We start from the raw sequence: 23,405 nt of genomic DNA on the forward strand, positions 1-23,405 counted from the left end.
TCTGTGCAAAGCAAAGGCAAAAAGATGACCCCCCCCCCCCCCCCCACACACTACTACTGTGTATTGTAACAGGAAACGGTTAAAGTTTAAATGTAATGTAATTTTAAAGGGGTATCAACCGGCTCCAGAAAGCTAAACAGATTTGTAAATTACTTCTATTAAAAAATCTTAAAGGGGTACTCCAGGAAAAAACTTTTTTTTTTAATATCAACTGGCTCCAGAAAGTTAAACAGATTTTTAAATGACTTCTATTTATAAAATCTTAATCCTTCCAATAATTATCAGCTGCTGAAGTTGAGTTGTTGTTTCCTGTCTGGCAACAGTGCTCTCTGCTGACATCTCTGCTTGTCACGGGAACTGCACAGAGTAGAAGAGGTTTGCTATGGGGATTTACTCCTGCTCTGGACAGTTCCTGAGACAGGTATCATCAGAGAGCACTTAGACAGAATAGAACAACTAAACTTTAGCAACTCATAACTACTGAAAGGATTAAGATTTTTTAATAGAAGTAATTTACAAATCTGTTTAACTTACTGGAGCCAGTTGATTATATATGTGTGTGTATATATATATATATATATATATATATATATATATATATATATCTCAAGTTTTTCCCTGGATAACCCCTTTAATCCTTTTAGCACTTATGAGCTGCTGAAGTTGAGTTGTTCTTTTCAGTCTAAGTGCTCTCTGAAGATACCGGTCTCGGGAACTGTCCAGAGTAGAAGAAAATCCCCATAGCAAACCTCTTCTACAATGTGCAGTTCCCGAGACAAACAGAAGTGTCAGCAGAGAGCACTGTTGCCAGACAGAAAAGAACAACTCAACTTCAGCAGCTGATAATTATTGGAAGGATTAAGATTTTTCAATAGAAGTAATTTACAAATCTGTTTAACTTTCTGGAGCCAGTTTATGTATATAAAAAAAAGTTTTTCCTTGGATAACCCCTTTAATCCTTTCAGTGCTCATGAGCTGCTGAAGTTGAGTTGTTCTTTTCTGTCTAAGTGCTCTCTGATAACACCTGTCACGGGAACTGTCCAGAGTAGAAGCAAATCCCCATAGCAAACCTATTCTACTCTGTGCAGTTCCCGAGACAAGCAGAGATGTCAGCAGAGAGCACTGGTACCAGACAGAAAACAACAACTCAATTTCAGCAGCTGATAATTATTGGAAGGATTAAGATTTTTTAATAGAAGTAATTTACAAATCTGTTTACATTTCTGGAGCCAGTTTATCGGAAAAAAAAAAGTTTTTCCTGGAATACCCCTTTAAAAAATCCAAATGAGCCCAAAATTCTGTGATGATAAATTATACATCTATAGGGGCGAAGGCTTCACAGTCATGCTGGCAGCGCCCACTACAGGGAAAATGTTGCATTACATTCTAGTTGTTAAAATTAATAGCCAACCCTATAATGTTTGGGCATCTCCTGGCCATTGGGCATATGGACAATAATTCTGGATTAAACACAGGTTATCAGTGAGTGCGAGCAGAGATCTTACATACTATGAGGATTATTGAAGAACATATATAAGTATCCTGCTTAAATACACCTTTATAAATCCTCCTGTTTATTCTCTTATTGCTGCACGTGGCACATTTTCTATTTTACAATAATACATTCCTCCCATTTCATTTTCGAGCAAACCTTCTGAGGTTTGTGATGTGTGTATGGCGCCCTCTAGTGCTCAGCACAAAGTCTTATATACTTTAAGCAATGCTTTACATACAGTTCAAAGTTATTTTCCCATAGGGGCAATGTTACAAATAATATCAGTAGAATAAAGCAGGATTATGGAAACAATAGAGAAATGTGCTTAAAAAAAAATATATAGGGCTAGAGAAGTCGGGGAACATGTCCAACATTTCTGGGGGCGACAAGGGACAAAAAGTAAAAAATTGCCTGCTATAATAAAGAGAATATATAATCTGTGATCCATCCTTAAAGGGGTACTCAGCTGCCCCAGCGTTCGGAGCATTACGCTTGGAGCGGGCAGCGGGGTTGTGACATCACGGCCACGCCTCTCGTGACCTCACAGCCACGCCCCTCGTGACGCCAACACGCCTCCTCCCTTTCACTGAGGGGGTGTGGTGTGATGTCACAAGGGACTTGGCAGTGACGTCACAACACCGTCGCCTTAAACTGGTAGTTCACTGGCTGAATGATTGTAGAATTATCACTTCAAAAGCGTTCCTGTCCCTGTAACCTTGTGCTATGCCCTAAAACCTGACCTTATCTGACCTCTTCGTGTTACCTGACCTTGCTTTTACCTGCTGATTTTGCACTTTGATCCCCTTTAAGTTTTGACTCACTGGCTTGTCCTTGGTTAACCCCTTGTCTGCTTATTTGGCACCTATCTGCTTATGTGTCACTGGCCTGGACTGTGTGACTTTCCTGATGCATCGTGCACTAAGTGCAGTGTAGGGACCGTCGCCCAGTTGGGGGCCGCTGTTTAGAACGGATCATGCAAGTAGGTGGGGACAGCGGTTTTGAGGCGAGCCCCGATCTGCTCTCTACACTGGACGTGACACCCTGACAATAAGCTCATTCCAAGGGGTCCTGTTGTGGGGACGAGCTGTAATCTGTGGGGTTTTCCTGCAGTGCCACCACAGGAGGTATGAAGAATTACACAACCCATATTAAAATGAATGGGCAGTCTAAATGGCACATGGGTAAGCAGGGTCCTCCAGAAAGAGAATTGAAGTTTGTAGCTGCTGCCTAATACATGAGGATACAAAACCCCTTTTTGAGGTGAGGTCACAGCCACACCCCCTCCCATAGACATGAATGGAGGGGGCATGGCGTGACGTCACTAGTGTCTGGCATCATGTCCCCGTCTTCAAAGCAGCACCTGGCACAGAATGCCGGGGGCTGCACCTAGATTGTGGGGGTCCCCAGCAGCAGGACCCCTGCAATCATACATCTTATCCCCTATCCATTGGATAAGATGTATAAAGCCGGAATGCCCTTTTAACTAAAAAAAATAAAATAAAAACTTTCCTTTTTTTTTTTTTTTTTTTAAACTTAGTATCTGTCTCCTGTGAACTACCTACCAGACAGGTTGGTACAGAAGACCTAAGAGGAGTCTTGACAGTTTTGATTATCTAGCAAACTTTCCGCCCAGGATCTTCTTTCATGGAACTTTTGCTTAGAATCACAGAAAAATGGCTTAAACCACACGTAGCACTCCGAGTGCCAGCTCCAGAATTATACATGAGCTGCTAATCCAGAGCTTGGTAATATTTAGGTCAGAAAACAAAGTCTCCTGCGAGGGGAAGCGGAATTTTTAATGTAATTATAACTTAATTCTACTGATTATAAATCTGAGAAGAGATCAAACCGAAACATTGTGCATTATTTATTACTGTACGTGACATTTACCTGTCTGCTCTCCAGAGGCCGGTTTATATATACAGTATATAGTACAGTCCTGTATAATAGTAGTTATATTCTTCTTTGTACATAGGGGGCAGTATTAGTAGTTATATTCTTGTATATAGGAGCAGTATTATAGTAGTTATATTCTTGTATATAGGAGCAGTATTATAGTAGTTATATTCTTGTATATAGGAGCAGTATTATAGTAGTTATATTCTTGTATATAGGAGGAGTATTATAGTAGTTATATTCTTGTATATAAGAGGCAGTATTATAGTAGTTATATTCTTGTATATAGGAGCAGTATTATAGTAGTTATATTCTTGTATATAAGAGGCAGTATTATAGTAGTTATATTCTTGTATATAGGTGCAGTATTATAGTAGTTATATTCTTGTATATAGGAGCAGTATTATAGTAGTTATATTCTTGTATATAGGAGCAGTATTATAGTAGTTATATTCTTGTATATAGGAGCAGTATTATAGTAGTTATATTCTTGTATATAGGAGCAGTATTATAGTAGTTATATTCTTGTATATAGGAGCAGTATTATAGTAGTTATATTCTTGTATATAGGAGCAGTATTATAGTAGTTATATTCTTGTACATAGGAGACAGTATTATAGTAGTTATATTCTTGTGTATAGGAGCACTATTATAGTAGTTATATTCTTGTATATAGGAGCAGTATTATAGTAGTTATATTCTTGTATATGGGAGCAGTATTATAGTAGTTATATTCTTGTACATATGGGGCAGTATTATAGTAGTTATATTCTTGTATAGAAGAGCAGTATTATAGTAGTTATATTCTTGTATATAGGAGCAGTATTATAGTAGATATATTCTTGTACATAGGAGCAGTATTATAGTAGTTATATTCTTGTATAGGAGCAGTATTAGTAGTTATATTCTTGTATATAGGAGCAGTATTAGTAGTTATATTCTTGACTATGGGAGGCAGAATTATAGTAGTTATATTCTTGTATATAGGAGCAGTATCAGTAGTTATATTCTTGTATATAGGAGCAGTATTATAGTGGCTATATTCTTGTATATAGGAGCAGTATTATAGTAGTTATATTCTTGTATATAGGAGCAGTATTATAGTTGGTTTATTCTTGTATATAGGGGCAGTATTATAGTAGTTATATTCTTGTATATAGGAGTAGTATTATAGTAGTTATATTCTTGTATATAGGAGCAGTATTATAGTAGTTATATTCTTGTACATAGGAGGCAGTATTATAGTAGGTATATTCTTGTATATATAAGGCAGTATTATAGTAGTTATATTGTTGTATATAGGAGGCAGTATTATAGTAGATATATTCTTGTATATAGGAGCAGGATTATAGTAGATATATTCTTGTATATAGGAGGCAGTATTATAGTGGTTATATTCTTATATATAGGAGCAGTATCATAGTAGTTATATTCTTGTACATAGGAGCAGTATAATAGTAGTTATATTCTTGTATATAGGAGCAGTATTATAGTAGGTATATTCTTGTATATAGGGGCAGTATTATAGTAGTTATATTCTTGTATATAGGAGTAGTATTATAATAGTTATATTCTTGTATATAGGAGCAGTATTATAGTAGTTATATTCTTGTACATAGGAGGCAGTATTATAGTAGTTATATTCTTGTATATAAGAGACAGTATTATAGTAGTTATATTCTTGTACATAGTGGCAGTATTATAGTAGTTATATTCTTGTATATAGGAGCAGTATTATAGTAGTTATAATATTGTATATAGGAGGCAGTATTATAGTAGTTATATTCTTGTATATATGAGGAGTATTATAGTAGTTACATTCTTGTATATAGGAGGCAGTATTATAGTAGTTATATTCTTGTATATAGGAGGAGTATTATAGTAGTTATATTCTTGTATATACGAGGCAGTATTATAGTAGTTATATTCTTGTATATAGGAGCAGTGTTACGCCGAGCGCTCCGGGTCCCCGTTCCTCCCCGGAGCGCTCGCCTCATCCTCGTTGCTGCAGCGCCCCGGTCAGATCCACTGACCGGGTGCGCTGCGGTACCGCCTCCAGCCGGGATGCGATTCGCGATGCGGGTGGCGCCCGCTCGCGATGCGCACCCCGGTCCCCGTACCTGACTCGCTCTCCGTCGGTCCTGTCCCGGCGCGCGCGGCCCCGCTCCCTAGGGCGCGCGCGCGCCGGGTCTCTGCGATTTAAAGGGCCAGTGCACCAATGATGGTGCCTGGCCCAATCTTCCCAATTACCTTGATTAGTTTCCTCCTGTGCACTCCCTACTTATACCTCACTTCCCTTGCACTCCCTTGCCGGATCTTGTTGCACTTGTGCCTAGTGAAAGCGTTCCCTTGTTTGTTCCTAGCCCGTGTTCCTGACCTCCTGCCGTTGCCCCTGACTACGATCCTTGCCGCCTGCCCCCGACCTTCTGCTACGTCCGACCTTGCTTCTGCCTACTCCCTTGTACCTCGCCTATCTTCAGCAGTCAGAGAGGTGAGCCGTTGCTAGTGGATACGACCTGGTCACTACCGCCGCAGCAAGACCATCCCGCTTTGCGGCGGGCTCTGGTGAAAACCTGTAGTGGCTTAGAACCGGTCCACTAGCGCGGTCCTCGCCATCCCTCTCTGGCACAGAGGATCCACTACCTGCCAGCCAGCATCGTGACAGTAGATCCGGCCATGGATCCCGCTGAAGTTCCTCTGCCAGTTGTCGCCGACCTCCCTACACTGGTCGCCCAGCAAGCCCTAAAGATCGCCCAACGAAATCAACAGCTGGCATACTTGACCTCCGTGACACTGCATCTTCAGTCACAGATACAGCAAATTCAGTCACAGCTACAGCTGCAACAACCATCTCCTCCGCCGGCTCCTGCAACTCCTCCGCAGCAACCGGCCGCTCCTAACCCCTGCTTGTCCCTGCCGGACAAATTTGATGGGGACCGCAATGATCCTGCCACAGCCACAGTCCAGTCCTTCTTCGCTGAGGTCCGTGGTGTCTTCGAGGAGCCTGCCCGAGCCTCTTCTGCCAAGACTGCCCTGCTGAACCTGGCCCAGGGTGTTTCTTCCGTTGGCGAGTACGCCATTCAGTTCCGTGCTCTTGCTTCCGAGTTGTCCTGGAATAGTGAGACTCTCTGCGCGACCTTTAAAAAAGGCCTATCCAGCAACATTAAAGATGTTCTGGCCGCACGAGAAACTCCTGCTAACCTGCATGAACTCATTCATCTTGCCACTCGCATTGATATGCGTTCTTCCGGATGGCGTCTGGAGCTCCGCCTGGATATGGACTTTGTTCGCACGAGGCGTTTTTTCTCCCCGGCTCCTCTCTCCTCTGGTCCTCTGCAATCCGTTCCTATGCTTCCCGCCGCGGAGGCTATGCAAGTTGACCGGTCTCGCTTGACACCTCAAGAGAGGACACGACGCCTTACTGTGCCTGTGCGGATATCTGCCTCTACCTTCTCCTTCTCTACTATGGTCTTCTTGGATTCCGGATCTGCAGGAAAAATTTTTTTGGCCTCTCTTATCAACAGGTTCTACGTTCCTGTGACCAGTCTCGCCAGACCCCTCTACATCTATTGTTTTAACAATAAAAGATTGGACTGTCTCGTGCGTTTCCGCACAAAACCCCTCCTAATGTGCATCGGACCTCATCACGGAAAAATTGAGTTTTTTTTCCTCAGGTTCTTTGGCCCCAAGAAGAGGGGGAGACCCAAGGGGGGGGTACTGTTACGCCGAGCGCTCCGGGTCCCCGTTCCTCCCCGGAGCGCTCGCCTCATCCTCGTTGCTGCAGCGCCCCGGTCAGATCCACTGACCGGGTGCGCTGCGGTACCGCCTCCAGCCGGGATGCGATTCGCGATGCGGGTGGCGCCCGCTCGCGATGCGCACCCCGGTCCCCGTACCTGACTCGCTCTCCGTCGGTCCTGTCCCGGCGCGCGCGGCCCCGCTCCCTAGGGCGCGCGCGCGCCGGGTCTCTGCGATTTAAAGGGCCAGTGCACCAATGATGGTGCCTGGCCCAATCTTCCCAATTACCTTGATTAGTTTCCTCCTGTGCACTCCCTACTTATACCTCACTTCCCTTGCACTCCCTTGCCGGATCTTGTTGCACTTGTGCCTAGTGAAAGCGTTCCTTGTTTGTTCCTAGCCCGTGTTCCTGACCTCCTGCCGTTGCCCCTGACTACGATCCTTGCCGCCTGCCCCCGACCTTCTGCTACGTCCGACCTTGCTTCTGCCTTACTCCCTTGTACCTCGCCTATCTTCAGCAGTCAGAGAGGTGAGCCGTTGCTAGTGGATACGACCTGGTCACTACCGCCGCAAGCAAGACCATCCCGCTTTGCGGCGGGCTCTGGTGAAAACCTGTAGTGGCTTAGAACCGGTCCACTAGCGCGGTCCTCGCCATCCCTCTCTGGCACAGAGGATCCACTACCTGCCAGCCGGCATCGTGACAAGCAGTATTATAGTAGTTATATTCTTGTATATAGGAGCAGTATTATAGTAGTTATATTCTATGTACTATAGGAGCAGTATTATAGTAGTTATATATTCTTATACATAGGAGCAGTATTATAGTAGTTATATTCTTTGTATATATGAGCAGTATTATAGTAGTTATATTCTTGTATATAGGAGCAGTATTATTAGTAGTTATATTCTTGTACATAGGAGCAGTATTATAGTAGTTATATTCTTGTATATAGGGAGCAGCATTATCGTAGTTATATTCTTGTATATAGGGGCATTATTATTAGTAGTTATATTCTTGTACATAGGGGGCAATATTATAGTAGTTATATTCTTGTATATAGGGGGCAATATTATAGTAGTTATATTCTTGTATATAGGGGGCATTATTATTAGTAGTTATATTCTTGTACATAGGGGCAATATTATAGTAGTTATATTCTTGTATATAGGAGCAGTATTATTAGTAGTTATATTCTTGTACATAGGAGGCAGTATTATAGTAGTTATATTCTTGTATATAAGAGACAGTATTATAGTAGTTATATTCTTGTACATAGTGGCAGTATTATAGTAGTTATATTCTTGTATATAGGAGCAGTATTATAGTAGTTATAATATTGTATATAGGAGGCAGTATTATAGTAGTTATATTCTTGTATATATGAGGAGTTATTATAGTAGTTACATTCTTGTATATTAGGAGGCAGTATTATAGTAGTTATATTCTTGTATATAGGAGGAGTATTATAGTAGTTATATTCTTGTATATACGAAGGCAGTATTATAGTAGTTATATTCTTGTATATAGGAGCAGTATTATAGTAGTTATATTCTTGTATATAGGAGCAGTATTATAGTAGTTATATTCTTGTATATAGGAGCAGTATAATAGTAGTTATATTCTTATACATAGGAGCCAGTATTATAGTAGTTATATTCTTGTATATATGAGCAGTATTATAGTAGTTATATTCTTGTATATAGGAGCAGTATTATTAGTAGTTATATTCTTGTACATAGGAGCAGTATTATAGTAGTTATATTCTTGTATATAGGAGCAGCATTATAGTAGTTATATTCTTGTATTATAGGGGCATTATTATTAGTAGTTATATTCTTGTACATAGGGGCAATATTATAGTAGTTATATTCTTGTATATAGGGGGCAATATTATAGTAGTTATATTCTTGTATATAGGGGGCATTATTATTAGTAGTTATATTCTTGTACATAGGGGCAATATTATAGTAGTTATATTCTTGTATATAGGAGCAGTATTATTAGTAGTTATATTCTTGTACATAGGAGCAGCATTATAGTAGTTATATTCTTGTATATAGGGGGCAGTATTATTAGTAGTTATATTCTTGTACATAGGAGCAGTATTATAGTAGTTATATTCTTGTACATAGGAGCAGTATTATAGTAGTTATAATTCTTGTATATAGGAGCAGTATTATAGTAGTTATATTCTTGTACATAGGGGCAATACTTTAGAAGCCATATTCGTGTTCATGTATTTAATTTTTTATAGGTTGTCCAGTGAACACCTACTTATCCACATAATATGAGATAAGTAGCTGATCACGGGGGTCCAACAGCTGGGACTCTCGCGATCTCCAGAACAGGACTCTAACTCTCTATAACAGTGGTTCTTAACCTTGTTGCAGGTACTGAACTCCCCCAGTTCCATATGCGCATTCATCAAACCCTTCTTAATTGGAAAAATAAAATATGATTTTTTCAAATTCAAAACATAGGAGGTATATATTTATACATACCAAGCTGGCCTTGGATCCCGAGGGCATGTAGAACCCTCAAAGTCCTCAAAAATTTTTGAACATCTTGTAAATAAATATCACTGGACGAGCCAACGGGTTTCTGACAGTTCACTTTCCTTAGTCATGGTTAAAAAACACAATGGGGGGAATTTTCTCATTGTTGGTGTAGGTGAAGGATTTTTGTACACCTTTATCTTGTGTAGTGCTTACAAGTACATGCGCAAAATGTGCAAAATGAATTAAATGGTCACAGGGCAATCAAAAAAATTTGCGCAGGAAAACATTTTCGGAAAATTTATTTAATCATTTTTTGCGGTTTGTCCATTGCACAAAAGAACTGTGATATTTTTTTTCCCGTTGAGCAAAAAAATTTCCCTTTTCTACACACAAGTGAAGCCATGTCTGGGCTGGTGTATATTTTGCAATTTTTATGGAGGTGTTTGCTCAAAAATTTAGACAATTATTAAATCACAGTTGATGAATATCTGACCACTGTGAAAAAGCTGACCATGACGCAGTACTCTCAAGATGTTTTCTTAAATGAGCCTCAATGCATTGCTCAAAATATTGGGACATTTTGACCTCTTACGCAAAAAAAATTGCAACTTTATACCACCAAAACAAACATCCATTGCATAGTGTAAGATATACACAAAATACAAACTGTGCATAAAAACCCATAAAGAATGTCATTTTTATTTTCTTAATTTTTTTTACAAGATGCTTCATAAAGTATTGTTTGTTTGTTTTTTTTTTTACAAATTTTGGAGCTGGAAGTCTTTTTGTGTTTGTGACCCTTTTTAGACGTTCAATGAGCAGCAAAAACAATATATATTTTTTGCCATAATTTTTATGATCTTTCATATCTATCTATCTATCTATCTATCTATCTATCTATCTAGCAACAGAAGAATGCAGCAGCACACTGCCAGCACAAGGATATAGGTGAAACATGAATATGCAGATAAAACATGGAGACTGTACAGCTATGGTGTAATAGATGCAAATGTGAAACTATGAAATAGTGAGTCACTTAGCTCGCAGATTTGTCTCCGCCGGCGGGTCAAATAGCTTGGACCGTCCAGGCCAGGTCCATGTAATAGTTTGGTATCAACTAAAGTGCTGGCTGGACTTATTCTTTGTCTGTATTGCACATACGGGGGAGTGGCTACCTCCATGTTGGCCTTGCACCCCCACCCACCTCTATCAGGTGTGTATATATAGGTGTCTTGGAGGTTCCAGATCTGCCATGTTTACTGAACTGTTCACACAGAGGCATATTTACAGTGTAAGGGTCCGTACCAATGAGGCCACCTTATTGCGGTGGGACGGTCCAAGCTATTTGACCGCCGGAGGAGACAAATTTGCGAGCTAAGTGCCTCATTTTCTCATAGTTTCACGTTTGCATCTATTACACCATAGCTGTATAGCTCTCCATGTTTTATCTATATACTCATGTTTCACCTATATCTTTGTGCTGGCAGTGTGCTGCTGCATTCTTCTGTTGCTGTGTATTTAGCCTAGTAGCGTGCACCTGTAGGCCAGGTCCATATAATAAGTGTTGGCTGATTTATTCTTTGTCTATATCTATCTATCTATCTATCTATCTCTCTATCTCATATCTATCTATCTATCTATCTATCTCATATCTATCTATCTATCTATCTATCTATCTCTCTATCTCATATCTATCTAATCTATCTCATATCATATCTATCTATCTATCTATCTCATATCTATCTTTCTATCTATCTCATATCTGTCTATCTCATATCTATCTATCTATCGATCTAGACTTATGTGGATAGAGCGCTGATCAAGGGATTTATTCTGATGATCAAAATAGTAGGGGTTTTAGGTTGAACTTGAATGACTCTTGTCTTTTTTCAACCTTACAAAGTAAGTTACTATCTATCTATCTATCTCATATCTATCTCATATCTATCTCATATCTATCTATCTATCTGTCTATCTATCTCATATCTATCTATCTATCTCATATCTATCTATATCATATCTATCTATCTCATATCTATCTATCTATATCATATCTATCTCATATCTATCTGTATCATATCTATCAATCTATCAATCTATCTATCTCAATATCTATCTATTTCATATCTATCTATCTTATATCTACAGCATGAGAAGCTATTCAGCTATGGTGCAGGTAATGAAATTATGAGATACTTAGCTTGCAATTTGGCGGCCAAATAGCTTGGACCGTCCCACCACGGTAAGGTGATCTCATTGGGACGGACGCTACACTATGAATATGCCCCTGTGTGAACAGATCAGCAGGCATTGCTGGATCTGGAACATCCAAATCACCTATATATACACCTGATAGAGGTGGCTGGGGTGCAAGAGCCAACATGGAGGCAGCCACTCCCCCATATATGTAATACAAACAAAGAATAAGTTGGCCAGCACTATTGATTCCAAACTATTATATGATTTGGATGTTCCAGATCTTGCAATGCCTGCTGATCTATTCACACAGAGGCATATTCATAGTGCAGGGTCCGTCCCAATGAGATCACCTTACAGTGGTGGGACGGTCCAAGCTATTTGGCCGCCTATCTATCTATCTCATATCTATCTATCTCATATCTATCTATTTATCTCATATCTATCTATTTATCTCATATCTATCTATCGCATATCTATCTATCTCATATCTATCTATCTATCTATCTCATATCTATCTATCTCATATCTATCTATTGCATATCTATCAATCTCATATCTATCTATCTCATATCTATCTATCTATCTATCTCATATCTATCTATTTATCTCATATCTATCTATTTATCTATCTATCTTATATCTATCTATCGCATATCTATCTATCTCATATCTATCTATCTATCTCATATCTATCTATCTATCGCATATCTATCTATCTCATATCTATCTATCTCATATCTATCTATCTATCTCATATCTATCTATTTATCTAGTAGTAGAAGAAGAACAGCACAACCAATGGAAGAAAAATATCGTAGGGGGGTGCACGCAGCTCCTGGATCCTTGGTTAGGGGATCATCTTTCAAACAGAAGAAAAAGTCTTGTCCACAGCACCAAAATTCATGAAAAAAATGTGTGTTTTATTCCATAAAAGGTGTCAATACAACAGCGACGTTTCAGTCAGCTCAACCTGACCTTTCATCATGCTTGAGAAAGGTCAGGTTGAGCTGACTGAAACGTCGCTGTTGTATTGACACCTTTTATGGAATAAAACACACATTTTTTTCATGAATTTTGGTGCTGTGGACAAGACTTTTTCTTCTATCTATTTATCTATCTATCTCATATCTATCTCATATTTATCTATCTCATATCTATCTATCTATCTCATATCTATCTATCTATCTATATCGCATATCTATCTATCTCATATCTATCTATCTATCTCATATCTATCTATCTATCTATCTATCTCATATCTATCTATCTCATATCTATCTATCTCATATCTATCTATCTCATATCTATCTATCTCATATCTATCTATCTCATATCTATCTATCTCATATCTATCTATCTATCTCATATCTATCTATCTCATATCTATCTATCTCATATCTATCTATCGCATATCTATCTATCTCATATCTATCTATCGCATATCTATCTATCTCATATCTATCTATCTATCTCATATCTATCTATCGCATATCTATCTATCTCATATCTATCTCCTATCTATCTCATATCTATCTATCGCATATCTATCTATCTCATATCTATCTATCTATCTTTCTATCTAAGGGGATTCACCTGTTCCCTGTTGGGCCAGTTCAATCCAAATCATCATCTTCCCCAAATAAAAGGCGCTGTCCATCTGTAAACAAAACTTTCTCCTTCTCCCCAAACCCTTTTACAACTTTTTACACCAGAAGTGATTTCCGCTTGAAAACCTTTTCACCACTTCTATACACAGAGTCACAACCTTCCGCCCCCTTCATTCACCCTACGGGAGCCGGATTAATCTCCATGCTTCATTGTGCGGATCGTGCTGCCTCTTTAAGAGCAGCAAAGAGTGAAAAAAAAAAAAAAAAAGAAAGAAAGAAAAGAAGAAGAAATTAAAAAACAAAACAAAACAAAAAAAAACCCCGGTCTACTAGTGTCCTCAGACGGAAAGAGCGAGAAAAACATACAACAACAACACAGAAGCGCCTTTCCTCCATGTATTCACTTTAATAAAAATCTTTCGCCCCTTGATATAAAGATTTTTTTTTGGGGGGGATATGAATTCCCCCCTCGTCCCCCCCCCCTCCCGATGATTATTTTTTCCGCTTCCCCTCCTCCCTCTCGCTTCCTCCTTCTCTTTCTTTCTTTCTCTCTCTCCTTTGAAATCTTCAAAAATTCATCCGCCACCATGAGAAAGAAAAAAACTAATAATTAGAAATTGATCTTAATTTTTTTTTTTTCCCCGCTAATTACATCTTTTTCCCGGACCTAAATAAGCAGCAACTGGGGGGAGACACTTGACGCTTCCATTCACTGCCTTTAAGACATAGCGCTCGCTCGCTCGTGGTTCTTCTTCTTCTTCTTTTTTTTTAAGTCGGAAAAAGCGAGAGATCAATGCAGTTTGTAAGTGACAGCGGTACGGAGGCTTCCCCTGTAAGACATCCTCAGGATCCTGCCTCTATGCTGCTCCTCCGCGCTGCACGGCACAGCTGAACTCCGCTCCATATGTCCCCCCGTTCCTTGCCATGTTCTTTGCCTGTTATTGTGCACTCAGGACTAATGTCAAGGTAAGGACTCGGCGCGTTCCGCCTCCGTCTCTGTGGTGTCCGTGGGAGGAAAAAAATAAAAAAAATAAAAATCTGCATCGGCAAAGGAAAAAAAAAAAAAAAATGTCTACCCCCGTCGGTTTCATCACTTTGGAAGAGCTCGGCTTATCTCCTATTACAGGTGGTTGTTGTTGCCGGTTGGTGTCTTTTCTTCTCTTTTTTTTTCGCCTCTTTGGCGCTCGGCTGGTAGAGTCTTGTCGACCTGTGTGATTCGTGTGCAGGAAATCGTAAAGCCAGATTGGTGTTGTGTTTTATTTATTTATTTATATTGCCAGATATAGCAGAGCTGGATTTGTCGTTTAACTCTTTTGGCTCCGTATACAGCAGTGGAAACTCTCTCCCTCTTTTTTTTCCCCAGTGTTTCGCAAGCAAGGTGACTCCAGCTGTTTCAAAACTACAATTCCCAGCATGCCCGGACAGGCCCTTCGGCAACAGCTGGATGCTCCCTGTGCGGCTATGTGAAGCTGGGATATGACAGGGAGTTGTGGCTGACAGGGCTCTGCTACATCTGTCTCTTATAGACTCTTCGTGTCTGGTGGCGGAGCGTTCCGGAATTGTTGTGGTTTCTGGTGATAGGGTTGCGGCTTGGGTCACTGATTGTTATGGAGTATTTGAGAGTTTAAAGGGATTCTCTACTGTTATTTGGACCTGACACGTACCTATACGCCAAAGTTCTGGGAGGTCCGCAGCTGTTGTGTGGTGTTATATCTACATGTATACACAATGTGTGGAGCAAGTCCTGTGCATCGCTGGATCTACAAATCTATCTATCTCATATCTATCTATCTATCTATCTATATCATATCTATCTCATATCTATCTATCTCATATCTATCTATCTATCTATCTCATATCTATCTATCTATCTATCTCATATCTATCTATCTCATATCTATCTATCTCATATCTATCTCATATCTATCTATTTATCTATCTATCTCACATATATCTATCTCATATCTATCTATTTATCTATCTATCTCACATATATCTATCTCATAATTATCTATCTATCTTATATCTATCTCATATCTATCTATCTCATATCTATCTCACATCTATCTATCTCATATCTATCTATCTCATATCTATCTATCTCATATCTATCTATCTATCTATCTATCTATCTCATATCTATCTATCTATCTCATATCTATCTATCTCATATCTATCTATCTATCTCATATCTATCTATCTATCTATCTCATATCTATCTCACATCTATCATATCTATCTCATATCTATCTATCTCATATCTATCTATTTATCTATCTCTCTCATATCTATCTATCTATCTATCTATCTATCTATCTCTATCTCTTATATATATTTCTATCTATCTCACATCTATCTATCTCATATCTATCTATCTCGTATCTATCTATCTATCTCATATCTATCTATCTATCTCATATCTATCTATCTATCTCATATCTATCTATCTCGTATCTATCTATCTATCTCACATCTATCTATCTATCTATCTCATATCTATCTATCTATCTATAGCGTATGCAGTAATTTACATAGTGATGTAACTTTTGCTAAAAATAGAAGAAATGCCCTTCCATTGATGTACATGCGGATACTTCCCCTACAGATGCAGTATTAGCTGAGTTTGTCGCCCTACATCACCATATGACATCTCTCTGTTTTTTATAGTTAACTTACTCAAACTATTGCGTCTCATGATGTATCGCGATATATGAATGATACCCCACCCCCACCCCGCCAAATAAAATCAGATTACATATTTTGGCTCTGCTGAGTGAACAATGTTACAAATAACTACATGGCCAATTCCTATCTGCTACATCTTTGAATAAAAGATCAATAATAAAGGTCCATAAGGAAAAAATCAGCAAACGTGTCAGTTCAGTGGGACCAACCAACTATCTTTTATAATTGGGGGGGGGCGGGTGGGGGGGGGGGGGGGGGGGCTCTACCCTCATTGATAAAGTCAAGAAGAGTCAACTCCTGATCCTTCTGTTATTATGGAAGATACAAAGATACACCACCTACAGCAGTGTTTTCCAACCAGGATGCCTCCAGATAGGATAAGATAGATAGGAGATAGAGCGATAGATAGATAGATAGATAGATAGGAGATAGATAGATAGATAGATAGATAGATAGATAGGAGATAGAGCAATAGATAGATATGAGAAAGATATGAGATAGATATGAGATAGATAGATAGATAGATATGAGATAGATAGATAGATAGATAGATATGAGATAGATAGATAGATAGATATGAGATAGATAGATAGATATGAGATAGATAGATAGATAGATATGAGATAGATAGATAGATAGATATGAGATAGATAGATAGATATGAGAAAGATATGAGATAGATATGAGATAGATAGATAGATAGATATGAGATAGATAGATAGATAGATAGATAGATATGAGATAGATAGATAGATGTGAGATAGATATGAGATAGATAGATATGAGAAAGATATGAGATAGATATGAGAGAGATAGATAGATAGATAGATAGATAGGAGATAGATATGAGATGAGATAGATAGATAGATAGATAAGAAGAGATAGATAGATATGAGAGATAGATATGAGATAGATATGAGATAGATATATAGATAGATATGAGATAGAATATGAGAGAGATAGATAGATAGGAGATAGATATGAGATGAGATAGATAGATAGATAGATATACAGATAGATATGAGATAGATATGAGATAGATATATAGATAGATATGACATAGATAGATAGATATGAGATAGATAGATATTGAGATAGATATGACATAGATAGATAGATATGAGATAAATAGATAGATATGAGATAGATGGATAGAAATGAGATAGTTATGAGATAGATATGAGATAGATAGATAGATATGAGATAGATATGAGATAGATAGATAAGAGAGATAGATATGAGATAGATAGATATGAAGATAGATAGATATGAGATAGATAGATAGATATATTTTATCTATATGTTTTATCTATATACTCATGTTTTATCTATATCTTTGTGCTAGCAGTGTGCTGCTGTATTCTCCTGTTGCTGTAGATAGATAGATATGAGATAGATAGATATGAGATAGATACAAGATAGATAGATATGAGATAGATAGATATGAGATAGATAGATATGAGATAGATAGATATGAGATAGATAGATAGATAAATAGCCGACGGCTGTCCGGGCATGCTGGGAGTTGCAGTTTTGCAACAGCTGGAGGCACCCTGATTGGGAAACACAGACCTACACAATTGTTTGGTATCAGCTTACTCTCCTGTCTTCATTGAGAACATATGCATGCTCAGCTGAACCGATCATACATTTGTATGAGGTGGAGTGAGAGGAACATCTGTTGGTGAATTGACCCACAACTATTGAAGGTTGTTTGGCCTCTATTACATTCATGAATTCAGTATATAAAGCTGTTGTGGCGCTTAGACAAGAGTCAGACAACCGACTCAGCTCTGCTACCTCTTTGATATTTGTGAATGCAGCCAAGTTTTCGGAGCCTGTCACTTCAGTAACTAAGCAAAGTGTTTCATGAGATGGAACAAAGAGGCTGCTTTTGACTCTTGGAGTGGGAGAGATTTAGGATTAGGCTCATTTCCATAGACTCTCTGGAGAGAGGTACTGTGTGAGCGGCGCGCGGCGTGGTGTATTTTTATTCTGCGAGGGCAGGCGAGTGTTAATGTCGATGAAAGTTTTTCTCAAGGTGTCAAGCACCGTGTATGTACTACACTTTTTATGTGCTGCTGTCCTTGTAACTATGATACAGTACATTCAGATTATTATTATTATTCACAAGGTTCTCCTAGGGCTTTGTCGCAAGAAGATGTGTAAAAAATATATAAATAGCTCCATAGAGAACATTCAGTCTCGAAAAACATCGCACCTTCCCTGCTGGCTCCCCTGGCCTGTATAACATGTGTGCGAGGGACGATGCACCTAACTTATATAAAAGGGACCCATCGCTTTGTTATCGGCTATTTCTGGCTGGGGGGAGGAGCTGAACGTTGTGTTTTTTCAATGAGATGAGTAATAGGGAGTCCGAAAACCTCCCTCACCCCAAGATCACTACTTTACATCATGTATATCCGCTGCTGGAAACATTTATATCCATCTATGTGACTGATATCTACAGGTCTTATTGTACTTTTTACTATTATTAGATTTGTACTTCAGGTTTAGTGCACCTTTATGTCTATCTATTTATCTTTCTATATATCTATCCATCTCATATCTATCTATCTATCCATCTCATATCTATCTATCTATCTCATATCTATCTATCTCATATCTATCTCATATCTATCTACAATGGGGGACCAAAAGTTTGGGCACCCCAGGTAAAAATTTGTATTAATGTGCATAAAGAAGCCAAGGAAAGATGGAAAAATCTCCAAAAGGCATCAAATGACAGATTAGACATTCTTATAATATGTCAACAAAAGTTAGATTTTATTTCCATCATTTACCACTTTCAAAATAACAGAAAACAAAAAAATGGCCTCTGCAAAAGTTTGGTCACCCTGCAGAATTTATAGCATGCACTGCCCCCTTTGCAAAGCTGAGACCTGCCAGTGTCATGGATTGTTCTCAATCATCATCTGGGGAAGACCAGGTGATGTCAATCTCAAAGGGTTTTAAATGCCCAGACTCATCTGACCTTGCCCCAACAATCAGCACCATGGGTTCTTCTAAGCAGTTGTCTAGAAATCTGAAACTGAACATAGTTGACGCTTACAAAGCTGGAGAAGGCTATAAGAAGATAGCAAAACGTTTTCAGATGTCAATATCCTCTGTTCGGAATGTAATTAAGAAATGGCAGTCATCAGGAACAATGGAAGTTAAAGCAAGATCTGGAAGACCAAGAAAAATATCAGACAGAACAGCTCGCAGGATTGTGAGAAAAACAATTCAAAACCCAGGTTTGACTGCACAATCCCTCCAGAAAGATCTGACAGACACTGGAGTTGTGGTACACTATTCCACTATAAAGAGATACTTGTACAAATATGGTCTTCATGGAAGAGTCATCAGAAGAAAACCTCTTCTACGTCCTCACCACAAAAAACAACATTTGAAATTTGCAAATGAACATGTAGACAAGCCTGATGCATTTTGGAAACAAGTTCTGTGGACTGATGAGGTTAAAATTTAACTTTTTGGCCGGAATGAGTGAAGGTACATTTGGAAAAGAAGGGGGACAGAATTTAATGAAAAGAACCTCTGTCCAACTGTTAAGCATGGGGGTGGATCAATCATGCTTTGGGGTTGTATTGCAGCCAGTGGCACAGGGAGCATCTCATGAGTAGAAGGAAAAATTGATTCAATAAAAATTTTAGCAAATTTTTGGATGCTAACTTGATGCCATCTGTGAAAAAGCTGAAGTTAAAGAGAGGATGGCTTCTACAAATGGATAATGATCCTAAACACACCTCAAAATCCACAGGGGATTACATCAAGAGGCGTAAACTGAAGGTTTTGACATGGCCTTCACAATCTCCTGACCTCAACATAATTGAAAATCTATGGATAGACCTTAAAAGAGCAGTGCGTGACAGACAGCCCAGAAATCTCAAAGAACTGGAAGACTTTTGTAAGGAAGAATGGGCAAAGATACATTTTGTTTTCTGTTATTTTGAAAGTGTAAATGATGAAAATAAAATCTAACTTTTGTTGACATATTATAAGAATGTCTAATCTGTAATTTGATGCCTTTTGGAGATTTTTCCATCTTTCATTGGCTTCTTTATGCACATTAATACAAATGTTTACCTGGGGTGCCCAAACTTTTGATCCCCACTGTATGTTATATCTATCTATCTATCTATCTCATATCTATCTATCTATCTATTTTTTCAAACTCAACGTGTGTGTGTGTATATATATTTGTATATGTATGTTCCAGCATAACTTTAGAACGTCTGGACATATTTTCCATCAAACTCGGTACACATGTTTCTTACATGTCAAATAAAAATATAGTAGAGTTTAGAGATGTGTCCTGAAATGGACAATCTCCACAGCCAGAGAGTAAATAAGCAGAGCCTGGAAAGTTCAATTATTTTTTTACCATGAGGTTATTCCAATGGCAGGATGTTTAAAACTCCAGGGCAATCTCCGCAGCCCAAGAGTCACGTGTTCAGGTGATGTACCAGAAATCTCATGCAAGGTCTATGGGACTTATGGTTCATCTCTTCATTACGTTACTCTCTGGCTGCTGAGATTGCCCTGGAGTTTTAAACCTCCTGCCGCTGCAGGAAAATGTGATGGTAAAGTATAATTTTAATGTCCAGCAGGGAGGTGCAGAAAATAGTTGTAGGATCACAGAGAGGGGACGGGGCGGGTTGGGGGGTAGAGGATTTATTGCGGGTGCAAGGAGTGAGAGGGGAGAGGAGGCATTAGTGTGGAGGAAGGGAGAGGACATGGCTGCGCTGATGCAGTGAAGAGTGCAGAAAGGACAAGCAACCCTATCATTGTTGGGGCTTCAGGAGACTGGGAAAGCTGGGTGGCACACATTGTGCATGCCAACCAGCTTTCACAATCTCCTGAAGAGTGTTGCTTTTCCGAAGCTACTATAGCTATACAATATTCAAAAAATACTATTTGCCCCAGAGTCTTCCCTTTTTATTAGGCCAAAATTCAGTGTAATATCCATCCTGGTGTCCAATACTCTTGCTTAAAATAGACTATCTTGTTGGTGTGCCCCCCCCCGGGCACCCATGGCGCATGCCCAGCCAGACCAACAGCCTACAAGAGGTTTTACAACCGCAGCACTGTCTACAAGATGAGCAGCCTGGTCTGTAATTTAAGATGACAATGGGATAAAAACAAGAGATATAATTCTCAGACTAATTCCTGTGACTGGTAAATTATGTTGTTATAATATTTACATGATTTATTTTAGACAATAGGTTTTGCCTAATGCTATTTTGTTACGGCCATCAGTGGAGGTGTTACCTGTCACCCCTGAATAGACCCTCAGTGTATGCGCTGCTGGCAGGAGTGCGGGACAATTTTTAACTTTTCATGCGTTTTCATTTGTTGCTCAAATAAATGAGTATAATGGGGGAGATTTATCAAAATCTGTGCAGAGGAAAAGTTGCCCAGTTGCCCATAGCAACCAATCAGATTCCTTCTTTCATTTTTAAAGAGGCCTGTGTAAAATGAAAGAAGCAATCTGATTGGTTGCTATGGGCAAACTGAGCAACTTTTCCTCTGCACAGGTTTTGATAAATCTCCTTCAATGTCTTTACTTCAGCCTCACCAACTTTTACTATAACACTGTCACCTGTGGGGAAAAATAATAATACAGTTATAGTGAAGGATAAATGCATAACAATACTGCTTCCTATACACAAGAATATAACTACTATACTACTGCTTCCTATACACAAGAATATAACTACTATAATACTGCTCCTAATATATACAAGAATATAACTACTATAATACTGCTTCCTATACACAAGAATATAACTACTATACTACTGCTTCCTATACACAAGAATATAACTACTATAATACTGCTTCCGATACACAAGAATATAACTACTATATACTGCTGCTTCCTATACACAAGAAGATAACTACTATACTACTGCTTCCTATACACAAGAATATAACTACTATAATACTGCTTCCGATACACAAGAATATAACTACTATAATACTGCTTCCTATACACAAGAATATAACTACTATACTACTGCTTCCTATACACAAGAATATAGCTACTATAATACTGCCCTCTATATACAAGAATATAACTACTATAATACTCCTCCTATATACAAGAATATAACTACTATAATACTGCTCCTATATACAAGAATATAACTACTATAATACTGCTCCTATATACAAGAATATAACTACTATAATACTGCCTCCTATATACAAGAATATAACCACTATAATACTGCCTCCTATATACAAGATTATAACTACTATAATACTGCTCCTATATACAAGAATATAACTACTATAATACTCCTCCTATATACAAGAATATAACTACTATAATACTGCTCCTATATACAAAAATATAAACTACTATAATACAGCTCCTATATACAAGAATATAACTACTATAATACTGCTCCTATGTACAAGAATATAACTACTATAATACTGCCTCCTAGCTGTGAGGTTGTGTGTTTGTGGTTCTCCTCATGTCTGGAGCAAGCCCAGGGCGGGGCCACCCTGGGCGGGGGAAGCTCCCCAAGCAAGGCCCAGGCTTCTCGGCCTACACTGGGGGAAAACTCCCAGGCTTCTTCTAATGTGGATGTAAATCCTAAAGTCATTCCAGTACAGAAGAATACTGAGCATGTAAGTCCAGCCATTGTACAGAAGGAAAATACAGCGATGGATGTATGTAAAGAAAAGAAAGCAGCAGCAGCAGCAAGTATGTGTAAGGAATGTGATGTGGAACAGTCTGCCAGCCATGGCGTACAGTGTGATGGTAATATGACTGAATTCAAGACAGAATCCATTGTGGGAACTCCAAAGTCTGCAAACCGAGGCCATGTTGGTGCACAGGAGCTGGGGCAGAGTGGATCACATTCAGCAGGTGTGCAGCTCCACTCTCCAGCACAGAGACAGAGGAGGACATCACTGGAGAGGCAGACATTGCAGGAGAACCTGAAACAACAAGAGGTGGTCTCCAGCATGACCCGCTCAGGCCGCACAAGATCCCAGGCCGGAGGTAAGAGCCACAAATTACTGACAAGTCCATGGAGGTGACACCAGGGAAATATGTGGAGAAATCTGAAAGTGTTTACAAAACTGTTCCTGCCCCAGACCCTAATGTATGTGACTGGGGCCTCAGGAGATACAAGCAGCCAAGGCTCCTCTGTGTTCACCCAGCCTGAGAGACTGTCCAGACCCCTCCAGCTGGGCAAAGAGACCACCCGGGCACCAGAGCTACAGCTGGCGGAGGAGATCCCAGCACTGGT

At 39.0% G+C, this 23,405-nt stretch overlaps 1 protein-coding gene across 9 annotated transcripts in view; it reads left to right on the plus strand.

Annotated features, from left to right (window-relative positions):
• The window catches only part of DLG2 (discs large MAGUK scaffold protein 2), a 1,357,480-nt gene that overhangs the window by 325,634 nt on the left and 1,008,441 nt on the right, over positions 1-23,405 (plus strand). Inside the window, exon 1 of one of the 9 annotated variants that reach the window (XM_056561365.1) lies at positions 14,034-14,397. The exons of 6 other annotated variants lie outside the window; for them this stretch is intronic. In XM_056561365.1, coding sequence (XP_056417340.1) covers positions 14,356-14,397 — 42 coding nt within the window. In that variant the 5' untranslated portion in view covers positions 14,034-14,355. Of the gene's footprint in view, positions 1-14,033; positions 14,398-21,297; positions 21,316-23,405 lie in introns of those variants that run through there. 2 more of the 9 variants (XM_056561370.1, XM_056561372.1) reach the window with 2 other exon arrangements.

The sequence above is a fragment of the Hyla sarda genome, chromosome 2 (assembly GCF_029499605.1).
Source record: "Hyla sarda isolate aHylSar1 chromosome 2, aHylSar1.hap1, whole genome shotgun sequence".
In the NCBI taxonomy this organism is placed as follows: Eukaryota; Metazoa; Chordata; class Amphibia; order Anura; family Hylidae; genus Hyla; species Hyla sarda.